Below are 22563 nucleotides of genomic sequence, written 5' to 3' on the forward strand. Positions count from 1 at the left end.
AATTGACTCCTGTCAGTTATCCCCTGACTGACTTCCACACACCTGATGTGGCACAGAAATTCATTCTCTCTCTTTCTCTTTCTCTTTCTCTCTCTCTCTCTCTCTCTCTCTCTCTCTCTCTCTCTCTCTCTCTCTCTCTCTCCCACACACACACACACACACGCACACGCACACCTCAATCAATCAGCTAATCATTCAGTCAATAATAAAAACAGACCCACTATGCAAGAAGAATCAGAGTTCAAGGTCATCCTTAAATGTATACTGAGTTCAAGGCCAGCCTGGGCTACATAAAACCCTGTCTCAGAAAAACCAAATGAAGAAATTCAAAATGAGACTCATGGGTCTGCGTTGACCAGAGACAGAGGTGAGACCCCCCCACCCCAATACCCATGTCAGCTGGAGCTCCCACAAATCTCAGCAGAAGTGGGGTCTGTCCCATTCTGCTGAACCTTATCATCCTTCCTGTCTCCACCTTCATCTGTTCCCAGGGCCAGACCCCAAAGCCTACCTGTCTCTGAGGAGGTCTACCCTACCTAATCAGGAACACAGGAGCCCCCCCACCCCCAACCAGAAACAGCACTGCCTACCTCCCAAGAAGCCTCCTCTAACCCAAGTCACACAGCTCTACCTGCCTCCAAGGAGGCCTGCTCCAGTTAAAGACACACGGGCCTATTAACATCAGAGACAACCAGATGGCAAGAGGCAAGCACAAGAACATAATCAAATGAAGCAATGTAAGAACTCAATACCACAGTAAGCCCTGGATACCCTGAAACACCTGTAGGCAAGATTCTGACCTAAAAATCCCATCTCCTGAAAATGATAGAGACCTTTAAGGAAGATATAAATAACGTCCTTAAAGAAATACAGGAGGGAAGAGGGCTGTCTTTACAGTCGAACTGCCCCTCCCATGGTCTGGCCCACTCTGGGGGACATCTCAGCGGGAGTGCTGCTGGGACCCAGGAGGTTGAAGGCTAAGCATGGGGTAGAGTTGCAAGGTGGTCATGTGTGACCTGGCATTTGTGGGCAAAACTTCAATTATTGAGCGGCTCCTATATGGGAACAATATTGTGGGTTCTGAGATGATCGAGACCCAGGCTATGTAGGCTCCATCGAGACAGACCGAGGGGTGCGGGAGCAGGTGCGTTTCTATGATACGCGGGGTCTCCGGGATGGGGCCGAGCTGCCCAAACATTGCTTCTCCTGCACGGATGGCTACGTCCTGGTCTACAGAACAGAGAGCCGAGAATCGTTTCAGTGTGTCGAGCTGACAAGTCCAAGGACAAGAAGGAGGTCACCATTGTGGTCCTTGGCAATAAGTGTGACCGGCAGGAGCAGTGACGTGTAGACACTGACATGGCCTAGTATTGGGCCAAGTCAGAGAAAGTGAAGCTGTGGGAGGTGTCCATGGCTGACCTCTGCTGGCTCCTGGAGCCTTTCATCTCCCTGGCCAGCAAGATGATCCAGCCCCAGAGCAAGTCTGCCTTCCACCTCAGCCACAAGAACAAGGGCAGACTAGATGCACAGAACACATGAAACTCAAGACGGATGATCAAAATGAGAATGCTTCACTCCTTCTTTAAAAGAGAAACAAGAATACCCTTGGCAGGGAACAGAGAGGCAAAGATTAAAACAGAGGCGGAAGGAACACCCATTCAGAGCCTGCCCCACATGTGGCCCATACATATACAGCCACCCAATTAGACAAGATGGATGAAGCAAAGAAATGCAGGCTGACAGGAGCCGGATGTAGATCTCTCCTGAGAGACACAGCCAGAATACAGCAAATACAGAGGCGAATGCCAGCAGCAAACCACTGAACTGAGAACGGGACCCCCGTTGATAGAATCAGAGAAAGGTCTGGAAAAGCTTGAAAGGGCTCGAGACCCCATATGAACAACAATGCCAACAAAAAAAAAAAAAAAGAGCAAGGGCAGAGCAGTTCTTTGGATGGCTGAATAGCTTCCCTTCTCTCTTCACCATTCCAACCCCATCCCAAGATGGGTGAAGAGCACAGGGTGCTTATGCAAGCTGTTCTTCCTGTCAGTAGGGGAACAACCCTCTAGGGCAGCAAGCTGGATTTGCCCAGGCCAGTGCTACTTTTGTCCTTTCTTAACTCCAAGAAGTGCAAGTGAACTGGATTGCTGACCCTCCTCTCTGCCTTCTATAAGAGTCCCCACCCCGCCCCCAGCTGATCATATTTTCCCCACTGTTACCAGGACACTTATGGGTTAGCGTCCCTTCCCTCTGCCTGGTGTAGGAAGCAGGGCTGTCATGCCAAAGTGCCCAGTCCAGGGTCTGGCTCCTATCAGGGATCCCACCTCTCTGAATTTCCTGTCAGTATCATACACACAGTACCAGCCTGGGCCTGAAACAGAGTGGCTAGGTATTGTGAACGCACAGTTGTGTGTGCTGGCTTAGGGTTGGTTCCTCATCCTTCACCCTGATCTTTCCCCTGGCCTGTCCAAGGCTGGGTAAAGCCAGGCTCCTGGGAGTGGCATTTTCTGCTTGACCTCTACCCATCTCCCAGCTGTTTCGCTTCCTCTTCCTGCTCCTTGAGCAGAAGTCCCACTGGTTGAGGTAGAGTGGAGTAATGACTGGGCTTTCACTTGCCCTGTGACTTAGCAAGGTTATTCTCCTCTGATCATCAGTCTTCTCATCTGAGAGTTGACAAGAGCTTGAATGATCACCTAGAGCCACAGGTAGCTCTGTGATTTTTCTAAAGCTGGTGACTTGGGCCTCCTGTGTATCTCTGCCCCTGATCCAACCTCTTCAAGGCGCTACACCTACCAGCCCTGGAGGCTGGACAAGCCTCTCGTAACCACCAGGGAACAGGAGTACACTGCTCAGTGGTGCAAGTGGCACAGTGTATTGATCCGACCACATGGCTAGTATCTGTCCCTCCTGGTTGTTTTCTGGCTAGTAGCTCAACTATATTTATACTCTCTCTGTATTTATATGCCTGCTGCCCGGTGAAAGTGAGATAAGCCACGCCCCTAGCCCTTCCTTCTTATCTAAGATGCCCGAACAGAACCAGGCAAACCAGTAACAGCTTCCTAGGAGCTGACAGGCCTTTTATCAGAGGATTGTGCTATCAAGTGCGCTTATAACCCACAACTTCCAGTGCCCACTTTGTGCTTCTGATGTGCATACCTCACTTGAGTTAGACACTACAGCCTGGCCACCTCCAATACCCACTCCTCCCAGGAATAGTCAAGAAGAGGGCTGGTGCCCAGGGCTAGGCAAGGAGAATCAGGGCGCCTACAGGCTCAGGATTGAAATTCATTTATTGATGTATTGGACACAATAAAACCACAGCTGCTGTTATCAAAAAGTTTTCCTTCCCCTAGCTCCTTTTTTGTCCCATTGGAAATATCTTTCAAAAAAAGACATAGGTAGATACTAGCAAATAAAAATGAAAGAAAGAAAGAAATGCAGGAAAACATAGGCAAAGAGGTAGAAGCCCTTCAAAAGGAAAAAAATTAATCTCTTAAAGAAGTACAGGAAAAGACAATCAAGCAGGTAAAGGAATTGAACAAAGAGTCAAAGACCTAAAAATGGAAAGAGAAACAGTAAAGAAATACCAAATGGAGGCAGCTCAGGAGATAGAAAACCTAGGAAAGAGATCAGGAACTACAGATGCAAACATCACCAACAAAATACAAGAGATAGAAGAGAGAATCTTAGGCATAGATGATACCAAAGAAGATATTGACACATTGGTCAAAGAAAATACAAAGTGTAAAAAGTTCCTAATCCAAAATACTTAGGAAATTTGGGACACAATTGAAAGATCAAAACTAAAAATAATAGGAATAGAAGAGGGTGAAGATTCCCAGTTCAAGGGGCCAGAAAACAACAAAAACAACAAAATCATAGGTGAGAACATCTCCAACCTAAAGAAAGAGATGGCCATAAATGTATGAGAAGCCTACAGAACACCAAATAGATTGGACCAGACAAGAAAATCCTCCCATCACATAATAATCAAAGCACCAAATGTGCAGAACAAAGAAAAAATATTAAAAAGTTACAAGGGGAAAGGTTAAGTAATATATAAAGGCAGACCTATCAGAATTATACCAGACTTCTCAACAGAGACTCTAAAAGCCAGAAAATCCTGATAAGATGTCATGCACATCCTATGAGGACACACATGCCAGCCTAGGTTACCCAGCAAAACTCTCAATGGTCATAAGTGGAGAAACCAAGATATCCCGTGACAAAACAAAATTTAATTGATATCTTTCTACTAATCCAACCCTGCAAAGGATACAAGGACAACTCCAACACAACAAAGGTAACTACACCCAAGAAAACACAAGAAATTAATTATCTCATAACTAACTCAAAAGAAGAGAGTCACATACACATAGTACCACCTCCAACAACAAAAATAACAGGAACCAACAATCATTGGTCTTTAATATCTCTCAAGATCCAACAATCATTGGTCTTAATATCTCTCAAGATCAATGGACTCAATCCCAATGAAAGACAAAGGCTTTCAGACTGGGTACATAAATAGGATCCATCATTTTGCAGCATACAAGAAACACACCTCGGGAACAAAAAAAGACACTACCTTAGAGTAAATGGCTGGAAAAAAATTTTCCAAGCAAATGTTACCAAGAAACAAGCTGGAGTAGCCATTCTAATATCCAATAAAATAGACTTCAACTAAAAGTATTTAAAAGAGAAAGGAAAGGACACTTTATACTCAGCAAAGGAAAAATCCACAAAAATGAAGTCTCAATTCAACTATGCTCCAAATGCAAGGGCACCCACATCATAAAGGAAACCTTACTAAAGCTCAAAACACACAGTGAGCCTCACACGTAATAGTGTGAGACTTCAACACCCGACTTTCGCCATTTGACAGATCAATAAAACAAACTAAACAGAGATACAGTAAAACTAACACAAGTTATGAACCAAATGGATTTAACAGATATCTGTAAATATTTCACCCAAAACAAAAGAATATACCTTCTTCTCAGCACCTCATAGAACCTTCTCCAAAACTGACACTGTAATAGGACACAAAACAGGCCTCAATAAGAAATAAGGAGATTGAAATAATTCATGCGTTCGATCAGATCACCATGGACTAAGGCTTGACTTCAATAACAACAGAAAGCCCACATACTGATGGAAACTGAACAACACTCTATTCAATAATAACTTGGTCAGGGAAGAAGTAAAGAAAGAATTTAACGACTTTGTAGAATGCAATGAAAATGAAGGCACAACATACCCAAACTTATGGGACACATGAAAGCAGGGCTAAGAGGAAAACTGAAATGGTAGTACTAAGTGCCTTCATAAAGAAATTGGAGAGATCCCATACTAGCAACTTAACAGTATACCTGAAACTCTAGAACAAAAAGAAGCAAACACAGCCAAAAGGAGTAGAAGGCAGGAAATAGCCAAATTCAGGGCTGAAAACGACCAATTAGAAACAAAAAGAACAATACAAAGAATCAACAACACCAAGAGCTTGTTCTTTGAGAAAATCAACAAAATAGATAAGGCCTTAGCCAAGCTAACTAAAGAGCACAGTACCCAAATTCATGAAACCCAAAATGAAAAAGGAGACATAACAACAGCAACTAAGGAAATTCAAAAAATCATCAGATCTTACTACAAAAGCTTATACTCAACAAAACTGAAAATCTAGATGATTTTCTAGACAGATACCACATAACAAAGTTAAATCAAGATCAGGTAAACTATCTAAACAGCCCACAACACCAAAGGAAATAGGGGCAGTCATTAAAAACATCCCAACCACAGGAGGAATACGGAAACAAAGTGTGGAGCAGAGACTGAAAGGCCATCCAGAGACTGCCCCTCATGGAGATGCACCCCATATACAGCCACCAAACCCAGACGATATTACAGATGCTAAGAAGTACATGCTGACAGGAGCCTGATATAGCTGTTTGCTGAGAGGCTTTGCCAGAACCTTATAAATAAAGAGGCAGATGCTCGCAGCCACCATTGAAAAAATTTAAATGATCATTTCATTAGATGCTGAAAAAGCCTTTGACTAAATATAATACCCTTCGTGTTAAAATCTTGTAGAGATCAGGAATTTATGGCACATACCTAAACATAATAAAAGCAATATACCTCAAGCCAACTGCCAACATCAAATTAAATTGAGAGAAATTTGAAGCAATCCCACTAAAATCATGGACAAAACAAAGCTGCCCACTCTCTCCCTATGTATTCTATGTAGTACTTGAAGTTCTAGATACAGCAATAAGACAACAAAAGAAGATCAAGGGAATACAAGTTGGAAGGGCAGAAACCCAAGTATCACTATTAACAGAAGATATAATATACATAAGCAACCCCTAAAATTCTGCCAGAGAACTCCTATGGCTGATGAACAACTTTAGCAATGTGACTGCATATAAAATTAACTCAAATAAATCAGTAACCTTTCTTCATATACATGATAAACAAGCTGAGAAAGAAATTATGGAAAATGATACCCTTTACAAAAGCCACAAATGATATAAAATGTCTTGGTGTGACTCTCACAAAGCAAGTGAAAGTTCTGTGACAAAAACTTCAAAGTCCCTGAAGAAAGAAATCAAAGAAGACCTCAGAAGATAAAAATATCTTCCATGCTCAGGGTTTGGTCAGATTAACATAGTGAAAATAGTCATCTTATCAAAAGCAATCTACAGATTCAATGCAATGCTCATCAAAATTCTGACATAATTCTTCACAGAGATAAAAGAGTAATTCTCAACTTCACATGGAATAACAAAAGTTCCAGAATAAAGAAAACAATTCTCAACAATAAAAGAACTTCTGGAGGGATCATCACCCCTGACCTAAATGTGTACTACAGAGAAATAGTGATTTAAAAGACTCATGTTATTGGTACATAGACAGACAGGTGGATCAATGGAATAGAATTGAAGACCCAGATATGAACCCATACACATATGGACACTTGATCTTTGACAAAGAAATCAAAAACATACATTGGAGGAAAAAAAGCATTTTGAAAAAATGGTGCTGGTCTACCTGGTGATCTGCATGTAGAAGAATGAAAATAGATCCATATTTATCACCTTGTATAAAGTTCAAGTGGATCAAGAATCTCCACGTAAAACCAGATACACTGAATCTAAAAAAAGAGAAAGTGGGAAAGAGCCCCGAATGCATTGACACAGGGGAAAGCTTCCTGAACAGAACACCAATGGCTCAGGCTCTAAGATCAACAGTTAGTAAATAGGACCTCATGAAACTGAGAAGCTTCTATGGGGCAAAGGACATTCTCAATAGTACAAAACAGCAACCTACAAATTAGACAAAGATCTTCAAGGGGTTGGGGATTTAGCTCAGTGGTAGAGCGCTTGCCTAGGAAGCGCAAGGCCCTGGGTTCGGTCCCCAGCTCCGAAAAAAAGAAAAAAGAAAAAAAGAAAAAGATCTTCACTAACCATATATCTAATAGAGGGCTAATATCCAAAATATATAAAGAACTCAAGAAGTTGGGTTTTTTTTTTTTTTTGGTTCTTTTTTTTTTCCCCCGGAGCTGGGGACCGAACCCAGGGCCTTGCGCTTCCTAGGCAAGCGCTCTACCACTGAGCTAAATCCCCAACCCAGAACTCAAGAAGTTAAACTCAAAAAAAAAATAACCAATTTAAAAATTGGTACAGAGCTAAACAGCGAATTTTCAATAGAGGAATCTTGAATAGCAAAGACGCACTTACAGAAATGTTCAATATCCTTAGTCATCAGAGAAATGCAAATTACAACGATCCTGAGATTCTACCTTATACCAATCAAAATGGCTAAGATCAATAATTCAAGTGGCAGCACATGCTGATGAACAGGTGGAGAAGGAGGAACACGCCTCCATTGCTGATGGGATTGCAAACTGATACAACCATTCTGGTAATCAATCTAGTGCTTCCTCAGAAAATTGGAAATAATTCTACCTGAAGACCCAGCTATACTGCTCCTAGCATATACCCAAAAGATGCCCCACCATACCACAAAGACATGTGCTCCACTATCTTCATAGAAGCCTTATCCATAATGGCCAAAACCTAGAAGCAACCCAGATGTCCCTCAGCTGAAAAATGGATACAGAAAATGTGGTTCATTTACACGACGGAATACCATTCTGCTCTTAAAGATGAGGACATCAAGAATTTTGCAGGCAAGCGGATGGAACTAGAAAATATCATCCTGAGTGAGGTAACCACACCCAAAAGACATGTGTGGTATGTACTCACTGATAAGTGGATAGTAACTAAAAGGTACAGAATACCCATGATACAACTCACAGACCATAAGAAGTTTAACAAGAAGAAAGGCTCAACTGATGATGCTTCAATCTCACTTATAAGGGAGAACAAAATAATCATGGTAGGCAGAGAGAAGGAGGGAAGTGGGTGGGAGTGGAAAGGGGGGACAGGATCAGGTATAAGGGGAAACAGGAGAGAAACCCAGGGGGCCAGAAGAATGAATAGAAATATGCAGCTTGTGGGGAGAGCAGGGGAGGATCTCTAGAAAGTCCCAGACTTGGGATGTGAGAGGCTCCCAGGACTCAATAGGGATGACATTAGCCAAAATGCCCATCAGTGGGGAGAAGGAACCTGAAGAGACCACCTCCAGCAGATAAACAGGACCCCCAGTGGAGTGATGGCACCACCACCCACCTAGCTTCAAATGTTTTGACCCAGAATTATTCCTGTCTAAAAGAAATTCAGGGACAAAAATGGAGAAGAGACTGAAGGAAAGGTTGTCCAGTAACTGGCCCAACTTTGGGTCCATCCCTAAGGCAGGCACCAAACCCTAACACGATTACTGATGCTATGTTGTGCTTGCAGACATGAGCCTAGCATGTCTGTCCTCTAAGAGGCTCTACCAGCAGCTGACAGAGACAGATGCAGATTCTCACAGCCAACCATTGGACTGAGGTTGGGGATCCCTATGGAAGAGTTAGGGGAATGATTGGAGGAGCTAAAGGGGATGGCAACCCCATAGGAAGACCAACAGTGTCAACTCACCTGGACCCTGGGGCCCCAGGCATGTGTAGCAGGAGACTGCCTAGTCTGGCCTCAGTTGGAGAGGCTGCATCTAATCCTGCAGAAACTTGATGCCCCAGGGAAGGAGGATATCTGGGGGTCATACCCTCTCAGGAGCAAAGGGTAGAGGCCATGAGACAAAAATTGCAGGAGTGGGACTGGGGATGGGGAACAACATCTGGAATATAAATAATTAAAATTAATAAAAAAATTTAAACATAAATTTTTTTAAAAAGTGTAGAAGGCACGAGGTTCCTGTACTCACTGATAAACTCTAGAGAAACCAGGAATATTAAACATGCATGGGGTGTCTCATCAATGGTCAAAATAAAATATTGCTGTCCCCCCAAGAAGTCTGGGAGTGTATGTTAATGGCCTGGAGACCTTTCGTTATCTGTGAAGGCAGACTTCACCCAAGTCCTCCTGGTAATGTTTGTCCCAGACTCTTCCCTCCCTAGACCTTTATACTTAACTCCCAGGTAACGTAAGCCATCCTTCGGGAAGACACCCCATGTATTTTATAGTCTTCGGACCTCTGTGCCATCTCCGTGAGAGACCACATCAGATCCTAGGCCCTTTAGCTACAGAGCCCCATCCTCGCGGTCACCTGTACTTTGCATAGGAGTTTCTTAAGCTTTATTCCACACCTAGAATTGGAGTGATTTTTGCCTGGAGACGTTTTCTCAAATTGTACTGTGTTTAATAGACATACAACAAACCACTGACATCAGACTCTCCAGAAGATTGACCCAGACTCATTAAGTTGGGCTGACACAAGTTTTCATCCTTACCTCTTGGTCGTTCATTTCCTTGACTATAATGATGCTTACAGGAACCGAGGCAGGGGGTGGGGCGGGGGGGGGTACTTCACTTTCAGAGGATCTGAGTTCAATACCCAGCACCTACATCACAACTGCCTATAACTTCAGATCCAGGGAATCTAACTCCTTCATGTACATATGCACATAGTTTAAAATAATGTCTACCAGCATAGACATTTCATCCAAAATTAACACTGCTTTAAAGTTTTCATGCAGATTTATACAAAGTGATCAGTAACATAATGACATTAGAAATTTACTCTCCATTTTCTTCACCCATCCCCTTCCATGTTTCCCCCCCTTTTTCTTTATTATTGCCGTGTGTGTGTGTGTGTGTGTGTGTGTGTGTGTGTGTGTGTGTGTGTGTGTGTGTGTTTCAGGGCTTAGCACTCTACAGTGGACAACCAATACAGGAGCTCAGCCCTCAGGGAGGCTAGTTCTCCTTCTCCCTGCAGTCACTCTTTGCCTGTAGTTCTGTGTCTAGAGGTGGGATCCTATGGGAATTTCCCTTACACATTAATGTGTCTGTTGATATTACCAGTGTTCTGGTCTTGTGTAGATGGCCATTTCTAGGAGAGATCATTTCACAACAGACTTCCAGGTCTTCTGGGTCTTCAATCTTTCTACCCTTCCTTTGGCCATAGATTCAGGAGCTGAGGTGTGCATGTGCCTACTGGGGCCAGGTTCCCCATTATTCATTGCCCTCTGTGTTGTCCAGTTCTGTTTTCTGTGGTGATCTATAAAGCTGTAAAGAGAGGCTTTCTTGCCACTTATATCTGAGGACTGGAAGTGGGAACCACAGATGAGAGAGACCATGGGAACTTTGTCTATTTCGGTCTGGACTACCCCCACTCAATATACTTTTTCTAGTTCCATTAGTTTTCCTGCAAACTTTATGATTTACCTTTTTTACTGATACGTGAACAGTAATCCATTGTCTGTATGTGTCACATTTTCATTATCTGTTGAAGGACATTCAGGTTCTTTCCAGTTCCTAGCTGTTGTGAATAGAGCAGCAATCAGAACGGCTGAGCAAGTGCCTGTGGAATAGATGTTGAGTCCTTTGGCATACTCTTAAGAGAGGTGTAGCTGGGTAGATTTTTTAACTTTTGAGGAATCTCCATAATGGCTGTATCCAACAGTGACTCAGGGTTCTCTTTTCCCCACAACCTCACCAACACTTAATGTCCCTTGTTTTGCTGTTCTTAGCCATTCTGACTGGGGTAAGATAAAATTCTCAAAATTGTTTTAATTTGCATTTCTCTAATTTCTAAGGATGACAGACTTTTTGGTTTTTTTTAGTTCTCAATAGATTCTAGATATTAATCCTCTGTCAGACGTACAGTTGGCAAAGATTGCCTCCCATTCTGTGGGCTTCCTCACTCCATTGATTGTTTTCTGAGCTGTGCTAAAGCTTATTGTTTTATGAGGCCCAGTTGTCAATTGTTGGCCTTAATTCCTTGGCAAATCCCTAGCCTGTTCAGAAACAGCCTTTCCTGCAGCTATAGCTTGTAGAGTATCTTGTTTCCTTCTAGCAGTTTTAGTGTTTCGGGTTTCAAATTGAGGTCTTTCATCCACTTGGAGCTAATTTTTGTATGAAGTCATAGATACAGGTCTAATTTAATGCGCCTGCATGTGCACATCCAGTTTTCCCAGCACCATTTATCGAAGACATTGACTTTGCTCTGCTATATTGTTATTGTCCTCTTTGTCAAAAATCAGATGAGTGTGGTTATAAGTAGTTATGTTTTGGTCTTCTAGTTTGTTTTGGAGTCTATTTTCAAAAAGAGACCCTGGAGAACTCCCTGACCTTTTCCAGCCATTGAAGTCACAAGAAATAGTCTAAGTCCCAGAAGCCAGCAGCAGTCCCAGCACCAGGATATGGGAATATTTGGTTGTGTGTGTGCTTGGAGTTACATGTGTTCTGTTACCCCACACATGTACAGTGGGGTGACTGCTGTCATGTTCCGCCCACTGTTCCAGAGGAACCTCATCTGGGCTGACATCTTGTGAAATTCTTCCCTCAAAACTGGCGAGTAACACAGCCCAACTGGGAGCACTGAGTCCCAACACTATTTGTAACCTGATAGGAATGGAGAGGATCTCAGGTCAAAGGTCACCTGGAAAGGCCAGAGCGGCATCCTCTGTTATAGGACACTGCTCCTAGGAGAGGTGACAGACATCTATGCATCTGAGATAGGGAATTAAGGTCAGACTGAAGTAAAGAAACTACCAGAGACCAACTTGGTGAGTTCACTGTGGTTCCTTACAAGAGTGTGTGGGAGGGCTCACTCATGGAAGCAGAAATGATTCAAAGGCAGTGGCATTGTGGTAAGCTCACCCCAGCATGGGTGAAAGCGCTCCACAACCAGAATCCCTGAGCACACAGCACAATCCAGGTCGCAGAATGTCTCTTGTAGCTAGCTCAGTTGGCCTGAGCCTCTTCTAGGAGCTCAGCTGGTCTGAAAGGGTCTCTCAGAGTCGCTCCTGCTTATGCTTGGGGAGGAACTTAGAGCATCTGCTGAGCTCCAAGGACTTCCTGAAGCTTTTGACTTCTTTATTTCTGGGGTTTTAAAGGGCTCCCCTGCAGGGATGGAATGTTTCACCTCTTGTTTGTTTGTTTTCCATCCCAAGCACTGCCTCCCCTCCTGGTCTCCCCTTCACAGAGTCCCTTCCCATCTCCCTCCCCTTTTCCTCTGAGAGGGTGCCCTCCTCCCAGTTATCCCCCAACACTGACAGGTCAAGTCTCGGCAGGGTTAGGCGCATCCTCTCCCACTGAGTCCAGACAAGGCAGCCCTGTTGGGGAATGGATACCACCGTCAGGCAACAGCTTTAGGGACAGTACCATGGGGACTGAGCGTGTCTGTTACATAGGTGCCAGGGGCCTTAGTTTAACCTGTGTATGCTAGAACATCCCAAGCCTTAAGAGGCTTCCCTCGAAAGTGGAATATTCTTTTCAACACCTACAAAGTAAAACTCAGCTGGGAGCAACTGACCACCAGGGACCACTCTCCCCTCAGAGCTGAGTTAGCTATGCCACAAGGACCATGCAGCACAGTGTCTGAGACTCCATCATCATAGCATACATTGTTTGCACACATTCCCCTGCACACCACTAAACGTCAGCTTTTCGTTGGAAGACAGAGACACCATTCCATTTCGCAGAAGAGTAAATAAAACTTGTATATGGTGATGGTGCAAGTCCCTGTATGGAGTGTGAGTTGTAGAGGAACAGCTCATGAGAAGTTAGAATCACCTGGGGAACAGGCTTCCGGGCAAGTCTGTGGAGGATTACCTTGCTTCATTGAAGTAGGAAAACCTCGTGGGTTGCCCCATTCTTTAGACGAGAGGTCACAGGATGCGAAGGCGAAAACAAGCTGATCAGTAACACGCATCAGTTCATTGCTTGCTCTCCTCTGCCTGCACAGTGCTGTAAATGGCCACCTCGAGCTAAGGCTACTAAAATATACCTCCCAGCCCCTGTCCCCACTCTACAACCTGCTCTTCTAGCTGTGTCAAGCAATGTCTCTCTCCCCACACTTTTCCGGGGTGAGGGTGTCCCCATCCTGTTCCTTTTTTTTCCCCTGAGTCAGAGAAGAGTGAACCTCACAGAGAGTGCTACGGAGGGCCATGGGGTTATATAAATCCCAGGTCAGAGGGAAGGAGGAGAGGGGGAGTCCAGAGAAGCAGAAGATGGCAGGAAAGCCAGAGCTCCACCAGCCGAACAACCATGGTGAGGCTGGGCATCCTCTAAGTGCTTTCGGGAGGGCAGGATCCAGGATCCAGGGTGATCTGGACTCTGGACCTGGCCTCCAGCTTGGTGGGATGAGGGAGGTGGTGGAGCTTTGAAGGTCAGATGCTTATGTTCTGTCCCATTCAGAGGAGGAGGTCACATTGGAAGACCATGACCCTGAGGGTCTCATTTGCAGCTCCAAGAGTTTGCAAGGTAACAGGGTGGTTCAGGGGCAGAGAGGTCAGGGATCCTCTGCAGAATGAACACAGCAGGGCAGGATCTTCACCCTGGGAGCTCAGCTCTGCCCATCTGTGGGTTCTGCAGGACATCTGACCCGAGCCCCCTGGCTTCTGCCGCTTCTCATCTCTTTGGGCCTCTTTTTGCTTATGTTGGCCACCCTGGTTCAAAGTAAGTCAGGGCAGGGCTGGGGAAAGGAGTCTGGAGTGGGGGTGGGGGGGAGGGCATCTGTTTTCATTTTGTTTATTATTTTATTTTTGCACTTGTTAAGCGAGAACTCCAGCATGGGACAGTAGCTGAACTCTTAGATTTTCCCTCTGTGATGATCCTTGCCAGTCCCCAGATTCCCCACAGCTGGGACATCTGAAGTCCACACCCCTCATTTCATTTGTGACCAGCAGCAACTTACTGTCCCTCTCTGAAATGGGGTCATCTTTCCCTTGCAACTGCACTTGGCACAGCCAGGTACTGTCAGCATCATAAGAGGGTGTGTGTGTGCTCTTCTCTCTCGAAGTTTCCAGGATCTGTGCAAACCCACAGGGACAGACCCAGGATCAGAAGGGGAGTTCCAGCTTTGGGAAAGGTAACTGGGGCTCTAGGAGGAGAGGGCACTCAGGTTGGGTGAGGTAGGTAACCATAGGCACTCGCGTGCTGGATGCATGGCAGGATGGGGGAGGCCAGAGACCTGTTGGGACTGACAGAGTCTGAGGCTGAGTGTTCTGGTCTGTAAAATGGGCTCCTGGCGTCACTGTGACCATCAACTGTGATTTCGTGGGGGACCAGACACACAGTTGTTGCTTAATTGTTGCCAACCTCTCCTTGTAGTTGCTGTTCCTCAGGAGCAGACATACACTGGCTTGGAGCAGATCCAGCAGATCCAGCAACAGCTGACTCAGTTCAACGCCTCGCTGGGTGAGGCTCCGGGGCTTGAGTCAGGTCGAAACAGAAGGCTCACCAGAGGGGTCACAGAGGGCTCACCAGAGGGGTCACAGAGGGGTCACAGAGGGGTCACAGAGGGGTTGGCATCCACCTTCTAGGTCTGAGGCACGCAGGATAGAGCACAGGGATTGTGGTCTGGGTTTTGGGAGCTCTGAATTGTAACAGAAACAGGAGACAAGCTCTGGGCTCTAAAGTCCAGGGCAGAGGGGAGAAGAGAACCCAGACACTGAGCTCAGTGTTTGCTCTGTAGCTGGCCTGTGCCGGCCCTGTCCCTGGGACTGGGAGTTCTTCCAGGGAAGCTGCTACCTCTTCTCGAGAACCCTGGCCAGCTGGGGAGCCTCTGCCTCCTCCTGCAAGGATCTTGGGGCCCACCTGGTGATCGTCAACAGTGTTGCAGAGCAGGTAAGTGGGGCCACAACAATCTATCCTAGGCATTGGACTCTAGAGAGGAAGCTATGGGATGTGGAGGAGATGCTGTCTGAGGGGGCTTCCTGTAGGAGGAAGCACAGTGGAGTGGGGACGTCCCATAGGGGAAGAACATGTGAGAGGTGAGTTAGGACTGAAGGGAGTCAGAGAAGCTTTGAGTTTTTGTGCAACTCTCTTGGGACACACCTGTGGGACTGAGATATAGACCAACTTTATTTCCTCATGTGTGCCCTTTAACCCACACCCATGGATGCCAGAAAACTAAATTAACAGCACTAGGCTTGAGTGCAGAAAGAATCTGTGTGAAGGCAGGGAAGAGTGGGCTTTTGGAGGGGTGGAGGTATCCTCTGTCCATCCTCCTGACTCCTACCTCCGTCCAGCAATTCCTCAAATACTGGCACATCAGACAGTCTCAGCTTACCTGGATTGGCCTCAGCGATCATCAACGCGAAGGTTCCTGGCAGTGGGTGGATGACACCCCACTTAAACTCAGGTGAACACTCAAAATCCATGGGCCAGAGGCATCTGGCGGGGAGATGGCCCTCAGTCTAAACACAGCCTTCAGTGTTAGAAAACACCAGGGACATTTCGAATCCAGGACCCCATATCCCTGGGCTTTCTGTCCTTTGAGCATAAGCCCGAGTCTCCAATTCACCTTGCTGGGACGGTTCTTATGGAGGTGAGGTGGTGAGCAAAGTGAGAACCCACATTTTGCTAAGCCCTGTCCTGGACTCCTGTCCACTGGCTTGGTCCTCAGACTTAGTCTATGAAAGCCCGAGGTTCGTGACTTTGGCAGTGAATGAGGAGTGGGTGGTTCTGGGCAGGATGGCTGTCTCTGACAACTAGTAATGTTTACAGCTTCTGGAAAGAGGGGGAGCCCAATAATGCAGGGGACGAGGACTGTGTGGTCATAGCAGAAGATAAATGGAATGACAGCACTTGTTCTGCAAACAACTTCTGGGTCTGTGAGCAGCCCTCGACTCCCTGCCCTGGTCACGCAAGGTCTGCGCTTCCCTAGTCACACAGGCACCTTGGGGGCACTCTGCTCCAGATCCAGCCACCCGGTGCATCTCAGTGCCCCTGTTCTGAGTCCTTTGAGATCCTGAGAGAGTCCCTGGGGCCCCGTCCCCTGCAGCTCTTCCCTCTTCCCCTGTGGGTGATTTCAGTTACACAAATCCCAAACCCATGAATGCCCCAGTAGAGTCATACACTTGGGGCTGGGGCGTAGCTCAGTGATACATCCCAGGGGGCCTAGCATGGATGGCTCTCTGAGTCCATTTTATCCAAATAAAGTAATAAGCAGATGACTAAGTTCACACATGGTCTGATTTCTTTTTTCACTTAGTGGATTCTCTATTCCTGGACGCTGCATTCATTGGTAAAGCTTTGAAATGTTTGATATTAACTAGGATATTAGTGTCTACAATTCTCTGCTTGTTTGGAACAGACTCTCATTATGTACTCCTGGCTGGCTTTGAACTCACCTGGCCTGCCAGTTTTGCATCCTGAGTACTGGAATTAAAGCATGCAGCATGACACCTGGATGAATATTTTTAAAAACACTGAGTTGGTACCTGTACTCCACTGAGTGCAGTCTAATTCACATTCATGTTTTCATATTATCCGTGTCTATCTGTCTTTCTTCATTCATTCATTCATTCATTCATTCATAACCAATTATTTATTCACAGACCCACCCCCAAGCACTCCTTCCTGTTTTTGTGCCACTATACCCAGCACTCAAATAAAATGCCACAGTGGTTCTAGAGCTTAGCACATACTTTGCTAGCAAAAGAAACCTCCGTGGGACTAGTCAAGGAATGACCATCCCTCTGGGGTTCCCCCTAGGCTACAAAGAGCCACCCAAACCTCAAGGTGGCTTCAGCTACAGGCAGCAGAAACCCAGACCTCACTTCCTGCCTTCTCCCATTTGTCTTGTCTCGACCTTCTGCCTGGCGTCGCGTGCTTGTGTGCTTCTTCCACCCCCCCCCCAGGTTCATGTTCTCAAGAAGCAAACCAGTGTCATCCTGGTATTCCCCTTTCCTTGAGCACCAGCTCCTCCTGGCACCTAAGGCCAGGGGAAAGATAAAGAACCCCACACAGCATCTCTCCCTCAGGAAAGCTGTCTCCAGAGCCTACTGTCTCCCAGCCAGGAAGGCTCTTTGTGTTGGTGATACCAAAGACTCTGCCTCTCCCTAGTACCTAGAAACCTAAGGGAATCTCAGCTATGATCACCCCAATAGACTCCCCGTATCCTCATCCCCATCCCAGGCTTCTAGCTAGTCACCACAGATGCCCCGCCCATTTCTGTTCTCACTCCCAGCCCTCTCCTGCCTGCCTTCTCTCCACGCCTGATTGCCCTTCTCTGATCCCCTCCTCACCCTCTCTCCTACCCAGATCCCTCTCTCTGTCCACCTCAAATAACTGTGCAGTTTCCCCTTCCGAGTGAGATTTGTACATACACACCCTTGGGACCTTCTTATTATGCAGTTGCTTTGGGTCTGTGGATTGTAGCATGCTTGTCCTGCACTTTATGGCCAATAGCAACTTATAAGTGAATAGACACCATACATGTCTTTCTGGCCCTGGGTTACCTCATCCGGGATGATATTCTCAAGTTCCATCCATTTGCCTGCAAAATTCATGATGTCTTTGCTATTAATAGCCGAACAGTATTCCATTGTGTGGGCATACCACATTTTCTTTATCCATTCTTGAGTTGAGGGATATATAGGATGTTTCTAGATATTATGAATAAAGTTGCTATAAGCATAGTTGAGCAGATGGACCATCTTTTGGGTATATACCTAGGACTGGTATAACTGGACATAGAGGCTGAAGTGGCCACCTCCTGTAGCCAGGTGGGACTTCCAGAGGGAGGAAGGGGGATGTCAATCACCCATAAAACCTCCAGCTCAAAATGTGTCCTGCCTACGAGATGTGCAGGAATAAAGACGGAGCCGAGACTGAGGGAGCAGCCGACCAACGACTGCCCCAGTCTGAGACCCATTAATACTATTAATGATGCTATGCTCGGAGACAGGAGCCTAGCATGACTGTCTTCTGAGAGGCTTCGTTCAGCAGCAGATGGAGGCAGACGCAGTGACCCACAGCCAAACATCAGGCAGAGTTCAGGAAGTCCTGTGGAAAAGTGGAAGGTAGATTTGGGCAAGCCTGAGGTGTCAAGGACACCACAAGAAGAACTACTAACATGGGACCATGGGGGCTCACAGAGACTGGACCACCAACCAGGGAGCATGAAAGAGCTGGACCTAGGCCCCCTATACATCTGTAGCAAGTGTGCAGATTGGTCTTCATGTGGGTCCCCCAGCAAGCAGAGCGGGGGTTGTCTTGGTCTCTGTTCCCCTGCGTTTGGATCCACTTCCCCCTCCCTGGACTGCCTGGCTGGGCCTAGTCCTACTGGGACTAGATGTCCCATGGTGGGGCAGTACCCAAGGGGGCCTCCCATTCTCTGAGGAGAAGGGGAAGGGGCAGTGGCAGGAGGGATTTGTCAGGGTAGGACTTGGAGAAGAGGCGGTAGGGGGGCTGTGATCGGGATGTAAAGTAATAAAAAGTAAATTATTGAAAATGAAAAATAGAGAAAGGAAGAAAAAGAAAGAATGAAGGAAATGGAAGAAAGAAGGAAAGTAAGAAAGAAAGGGAAGGAGGAAAGAAGGAAGAAAGAAAGAAAAAAGGAAGGCAAGAAGGAAGGAAGGAAGGAAGGAAAAGAAAGGAAGAGAGGGAAGAAGGAAGGAAGAAAGGAAGGAAGGAAGGAAGGAAGGAAGGAAGGAAGGAAGGAAGGAAGGAAGGAAGGAAGGAAGGAAGGAAGGAAGCCAGCTTAAGGGAGCTTTTAGCATCTCGGAGGAAATTTTTCTCTCAGTCCTCTGGGTGGCGCCAGACATCGCGAAAAGCTTTGCTCTGCTGCACAGCCTCTGCCTTCATGGCTGCCTTGCTTCCCTCTCTGACCTCAGGACCAACAAGGGAGCCTGTCCCAGGGAAAATCACCTCCTTGATAAGGGGCCACTCCCTCTCTCTGCACTTGCCTGATGGCCTGTGACCCTCCCACCTCGCTGGCTACTGCCTTTGGTAGAGCTCAAAGAATTTAATTTTTTTATTATACAGAAGCCTACAGTTACAAAACCTTGGATATCTTGGAGAAACTGCAACTTTAGAGTCCTTGAATATTTTAGACAAACTTTGTAATTTTAAAAAGACTTTGGAGTGTTAGAGAGGATCTGAATTTTGAAAGAGACTTTGGATGTCTTAAAGAGACTGGAATTTTTGTTTTGTTTTGTTTTGTTTTTTTCAAGACGGGGTACCCCTGACTGTACTGACACTCACTCTGTAGACTAGACTGGCCCCAAACTCACAACTATCCACCTGCCTCTTCCTTCAGAGTACTGGGATTAAGGGCATAAGCCACCACCACCACCACCACCCAGGCAAGAGGCTTAAATTTTAAAAAAAAACAAAACTGTGGGATTTTAAAAGTTGAACTATTTTATGTTGTGACATTAATATTGAGATCTTAGAAAGAGTTATGGTTTAGCAACGACTCAGTTTCTGTGTGAAGCTGACAAAGGTTCAATTTCCCTGCATGATATTTTTATCAACTTGAACAAGCCGGGGTTATCTGAGAAGAAAGAACCATGATTAGAAAATGCCTATAAGCCTCCCTTTCTTCTCAAAGAAAGGGGGGAGGTATGAGGAGGAGAGGAGAAAGACGACTGGGAGGAGAGGAGGGAAGGGAAGCTATGATCAGAATGTCAATTAATTAATTAATTGACAAGCCTGTAGGGTATTTTCTTAATTAGTGACTGGTGCAAAAGCCTACTGTAGATTGTGCCAATGCTGGAAAGATGGGCCTGGAGTATATAAGAGAGCAGCCAGAGTAAGCCGCTAGACAGTGTTCTTCCATGGCTTCCGCCTGCCTCAGTTCCTGCCTTGAGTTCCTACCCTGACTTCCTCTGATGACAGACTGCGATACAGATGTGTAGATAAAGTAAACTTTCTTCCCTGACTTGCTTTTGGCAGTGGTGTTTTATCACAACTGTAGAACCCTAAGATACTCACCCATGGTATCATTCGACTCAGTGCTGAAATAAATCACCTGGCAAAAGCAAATGCGGGATTTATTCTGGCAGGATTTATTATTTGTTGAGGACTGCAGCCCACTGCGGTGCCCAGAATCTACAGTAGCTGGTCACATTGCGTTTGGTCTTAGGAAGCAGACAGAACTGAACACTGGTACTCTTCTTGCAGTTTTTATTCAGGGGTGGAGTACAGCCCTTTGGGTAGCGCCAACCACCTTAAGAATGGCCTTCCCTCCCACAGTTAAACATCTCTAAAAACACCCTCAGATGGTCAGATGGCTATTCTTGATTGTCAACTTGAGAACATCGGCAATGAACTGTAGTCCAGAAATGGAGGGCACACCATAAGGCTTTTTTTTTTTTTTGGCTTGGTTTGAAGTGGGTAAATCCCCTTCTAGTGTGAATCTTTTGAGGTTTTCATCATATGCCTTTGTTTTGGATCTTGAGCAGGAAGACACACCTTTAATCTGGGACGCACCTTCTGCTGGAAGCCTATGTAAGGACATGGAAAAGAGAAGCTTGTGCTCTTTGTCTGCTTGCTCCTACCTTGCTGGCAAGTCCACTCCTTCACTGGCACTAAAGCCTACTTCTTTGAGATTCCAATGTCTACTGAAGAGCAGCTGAAACGTTCAGCCACTGGGCTCCTTCCATTTAGAGCCAGTAAAATTGTTGGATTAGCTGGATCACACACAGCATGCAAAGTCATTCTAATAAATTCCCTTTGATACTTTAATAAAGTGTGTGTGTGTGTGTGTGTGTGTGTGTGTGTGTGTGTGTGTGTGTGTATGAGAGAGAGAGAGAGAGAGAGAGAGAGAGAGAGAGAGAGAGAGAGAGAGAACTAGAACAGGGTCTCCAGTGGAGGAGTTAGAGAAAGGATTGAAGATGCTGAAGGGGTTTGCAACCCATAAGAACAACAATACCAACCAACCTGAGCTCCCAGGGACTAAACCACCATCCAAAGACTACACATGGACAGACCCATGGCTCCAGATGCATATGTAGCAGAGGGTGGCCTTGTTGGGCACCAATGGGAGGAGAAGCCCTTGGTCCTGCCAAGGCTCAATGCCACAGTGTAGGGGAATGTCAGGGTGGGAAGGTGGGAGGAAGAGGGTCCAATAAGCTAGATGTGAACATCCCAAACTCTTTGTAGGAGATTCTATGACCACTACTAGAGGCTGATGAGCCCGCTCAGCAGTTAAGGATAGTGAAGACTTATGTTTGATCCCTGGAAACCCACATGATGAAAGAAGAGAAATTCCTACAAATTGTCCTCTGATCTCCACACATGCTGTGTTGCCATGCCCATCTACCCACGTCCCAAATAAATAATAAATAAATGTATAAATATAAAATAGTTGACATATATATGCATCTGTATATAAATGGATCTTTACTGTATATCCCAAGTTTGTAACAATCAAAGCCAACAGGTTTGCATTTCTGTTTTTACATTTTTTGCTTATTTGTGTTAGGAGTTTTATTGGTTACTTTTCTGTGGCTGCAATAAAACACAATTACCAGGGCAATTTGTAGAATGAAAGATTTATCTTGCAAGAGGATAAACATCAGGGGTTGGGGATTTAGCTCAGTGGTAGAGTGCTTGCCTAGCAAGCGCAAGGCCCTGGGTTTGGTCCTCAGCTCCAAAAAAAAAAAAAAGAGGATAAACATCTCCCCATTTAATTGTTTTTCTTATATATCACTGTTTACTGGTATAGGTGTGGTTTGGTTTGGGTGGATTTTTTTAGAAGAGTATTTTATTCTTGCTTTGTTTGAGACAAGTTTTCCTGTCGCCCAGGCTAGTCTTGGTTTTATAGGCAAATGTTGGTAGGCTCTAAATCAATGTTCTTTAAACATATGTTTAAGAGCACATTAATAAGATAGGAGCTTAATAAAATATCAATTCTTTAAGTTCAACTGATGACTAAAATTCTTAGTATAGGACCAGTGATGTAGCTCAGCTGGTAAGGATACTTGCTTATAAGCCTCAAGATTTAAGTTTGATCCCCTTAACCCACATGGTGGAAGGGAAAACTGACTCCTCTAAGTTTTCCTCCATTCTCCACAATATGTGAGCACCCACTTGTACACCAACTACGTGGAGAAAGTGCTCGCGATACACAAATGGGTTCACAGCTGATTCTGCTGGATCTTTAAAGAACTGACCGATACTCCTCAAGTAAGAAGCTATGTTTTATCCTGGTAGCAAAAATAAGAACACAACAACAATAATAAACCAAGCTCTCTGACAAACA

General features: G+C 45.5%; 1 protein-coding gene, 1 long non-coding RNA gene and 1 pseudogene across 4 annotated transcripts in view; 2 read left to right on the plus strand and 1 right to left on the minus strand.

The window, feature by feature from the left end:
* The first annotated feature begins 983 nt into the window (after positions 1-983).
* On the plus strand, positions 984-1351 carry LOC148002107 (NF-kappa-B inhibitor-interacting Ras-like protein 2; annotated as a pseudogene).
* Positions 1352-13550: 12199 nt separating this feature from the next.
* On the plus strand, positions 13551-16536 carry Cd209f (CD209f molecule). 2 transcript variants are annotated; one of them, NM_001431910.1, is made up of 8 exons: positions 13551-13616; positions 13764-13829; positions 13941-14024; positions 14368-14436; positions 14679-14765; positions 15043-15194; positions 15599-15711; positions 16077-16536. In NM_001431910.1, the coding sequence occupies exons 1-8, from the start codon at positions 13577-13579 to the stop codon at positions 16234-16236; spliced, it is 771 nt and encodes a 256-aa protein (NP_001418839.1). In that variant the 5' UTR covers positions 13551-13576; the 3' UTR covers positions 16237-16536. The 2 variants fall into 2 exon arrangements, with proteins under 2 accessions (NP_001418839.1, NP_001418840.1); NM_001431911.1 differs by lacking the exon at positions 13941-14024.
* A 1357-nt stretch (positions 16537-17893) lies between these two features.
* The window catches only part of LOC103690865 (uncharacterized), a 29440-nt gene continuing 24770 nt past the window's right edge, over positions 17894-22563 (minus strand). The window contains exon 4 of one of the 2 annotated variants that reach the window (XR_015634532.1): positions 17894-18359. This is a non-coding gene — a long non-coding RNA (uncharacterized LOC103690865). Of the gene's footprint in view, positions 18360-20466; positions 20804-22563 lie in introns of those variants that run through there. The other variant, XR_015634534.1, reaches the window with a different exon arrangement.

This window comes from Rattus norvegicus, chromosome 12, assembly GCF_021556685.1.
Source record: "Rattus norvegicus strain SHRSP/BbbUtx chromosome 12, alternate assembly SHRSP_T2T, whole genome shotgun sequence".
NCBI classification, from domain to species: domain Eukaryota; kingdom Metazoa; phylum Chordata; class Mammalia; order Rodentia; family Muridae; genus Rattus; species Rattus norvegicus.

Coding starts and splice junctions, on each gene's coding strand:
- Cd209f (NM_001431910.1), top strand. CDS start 13,577: ATGGCAGGAAAGCCAGAGCTCCACCAGCCGAACAACCATG. Junction 13,617..13,763: donor CCACCAGCCGAACAACCATG/GTGAGGCTGGGC, acceptor TGTCCCATTCAG/AGGAGGAGGTCACATTGGAA. Junction 15,195..15,598: donor TCAACAGTGTTGCAGAGCAG/GTAAGTGGGGCC, acceptor ACCTCCGTCCAG/CAATTCCTCAAATACTGGCA.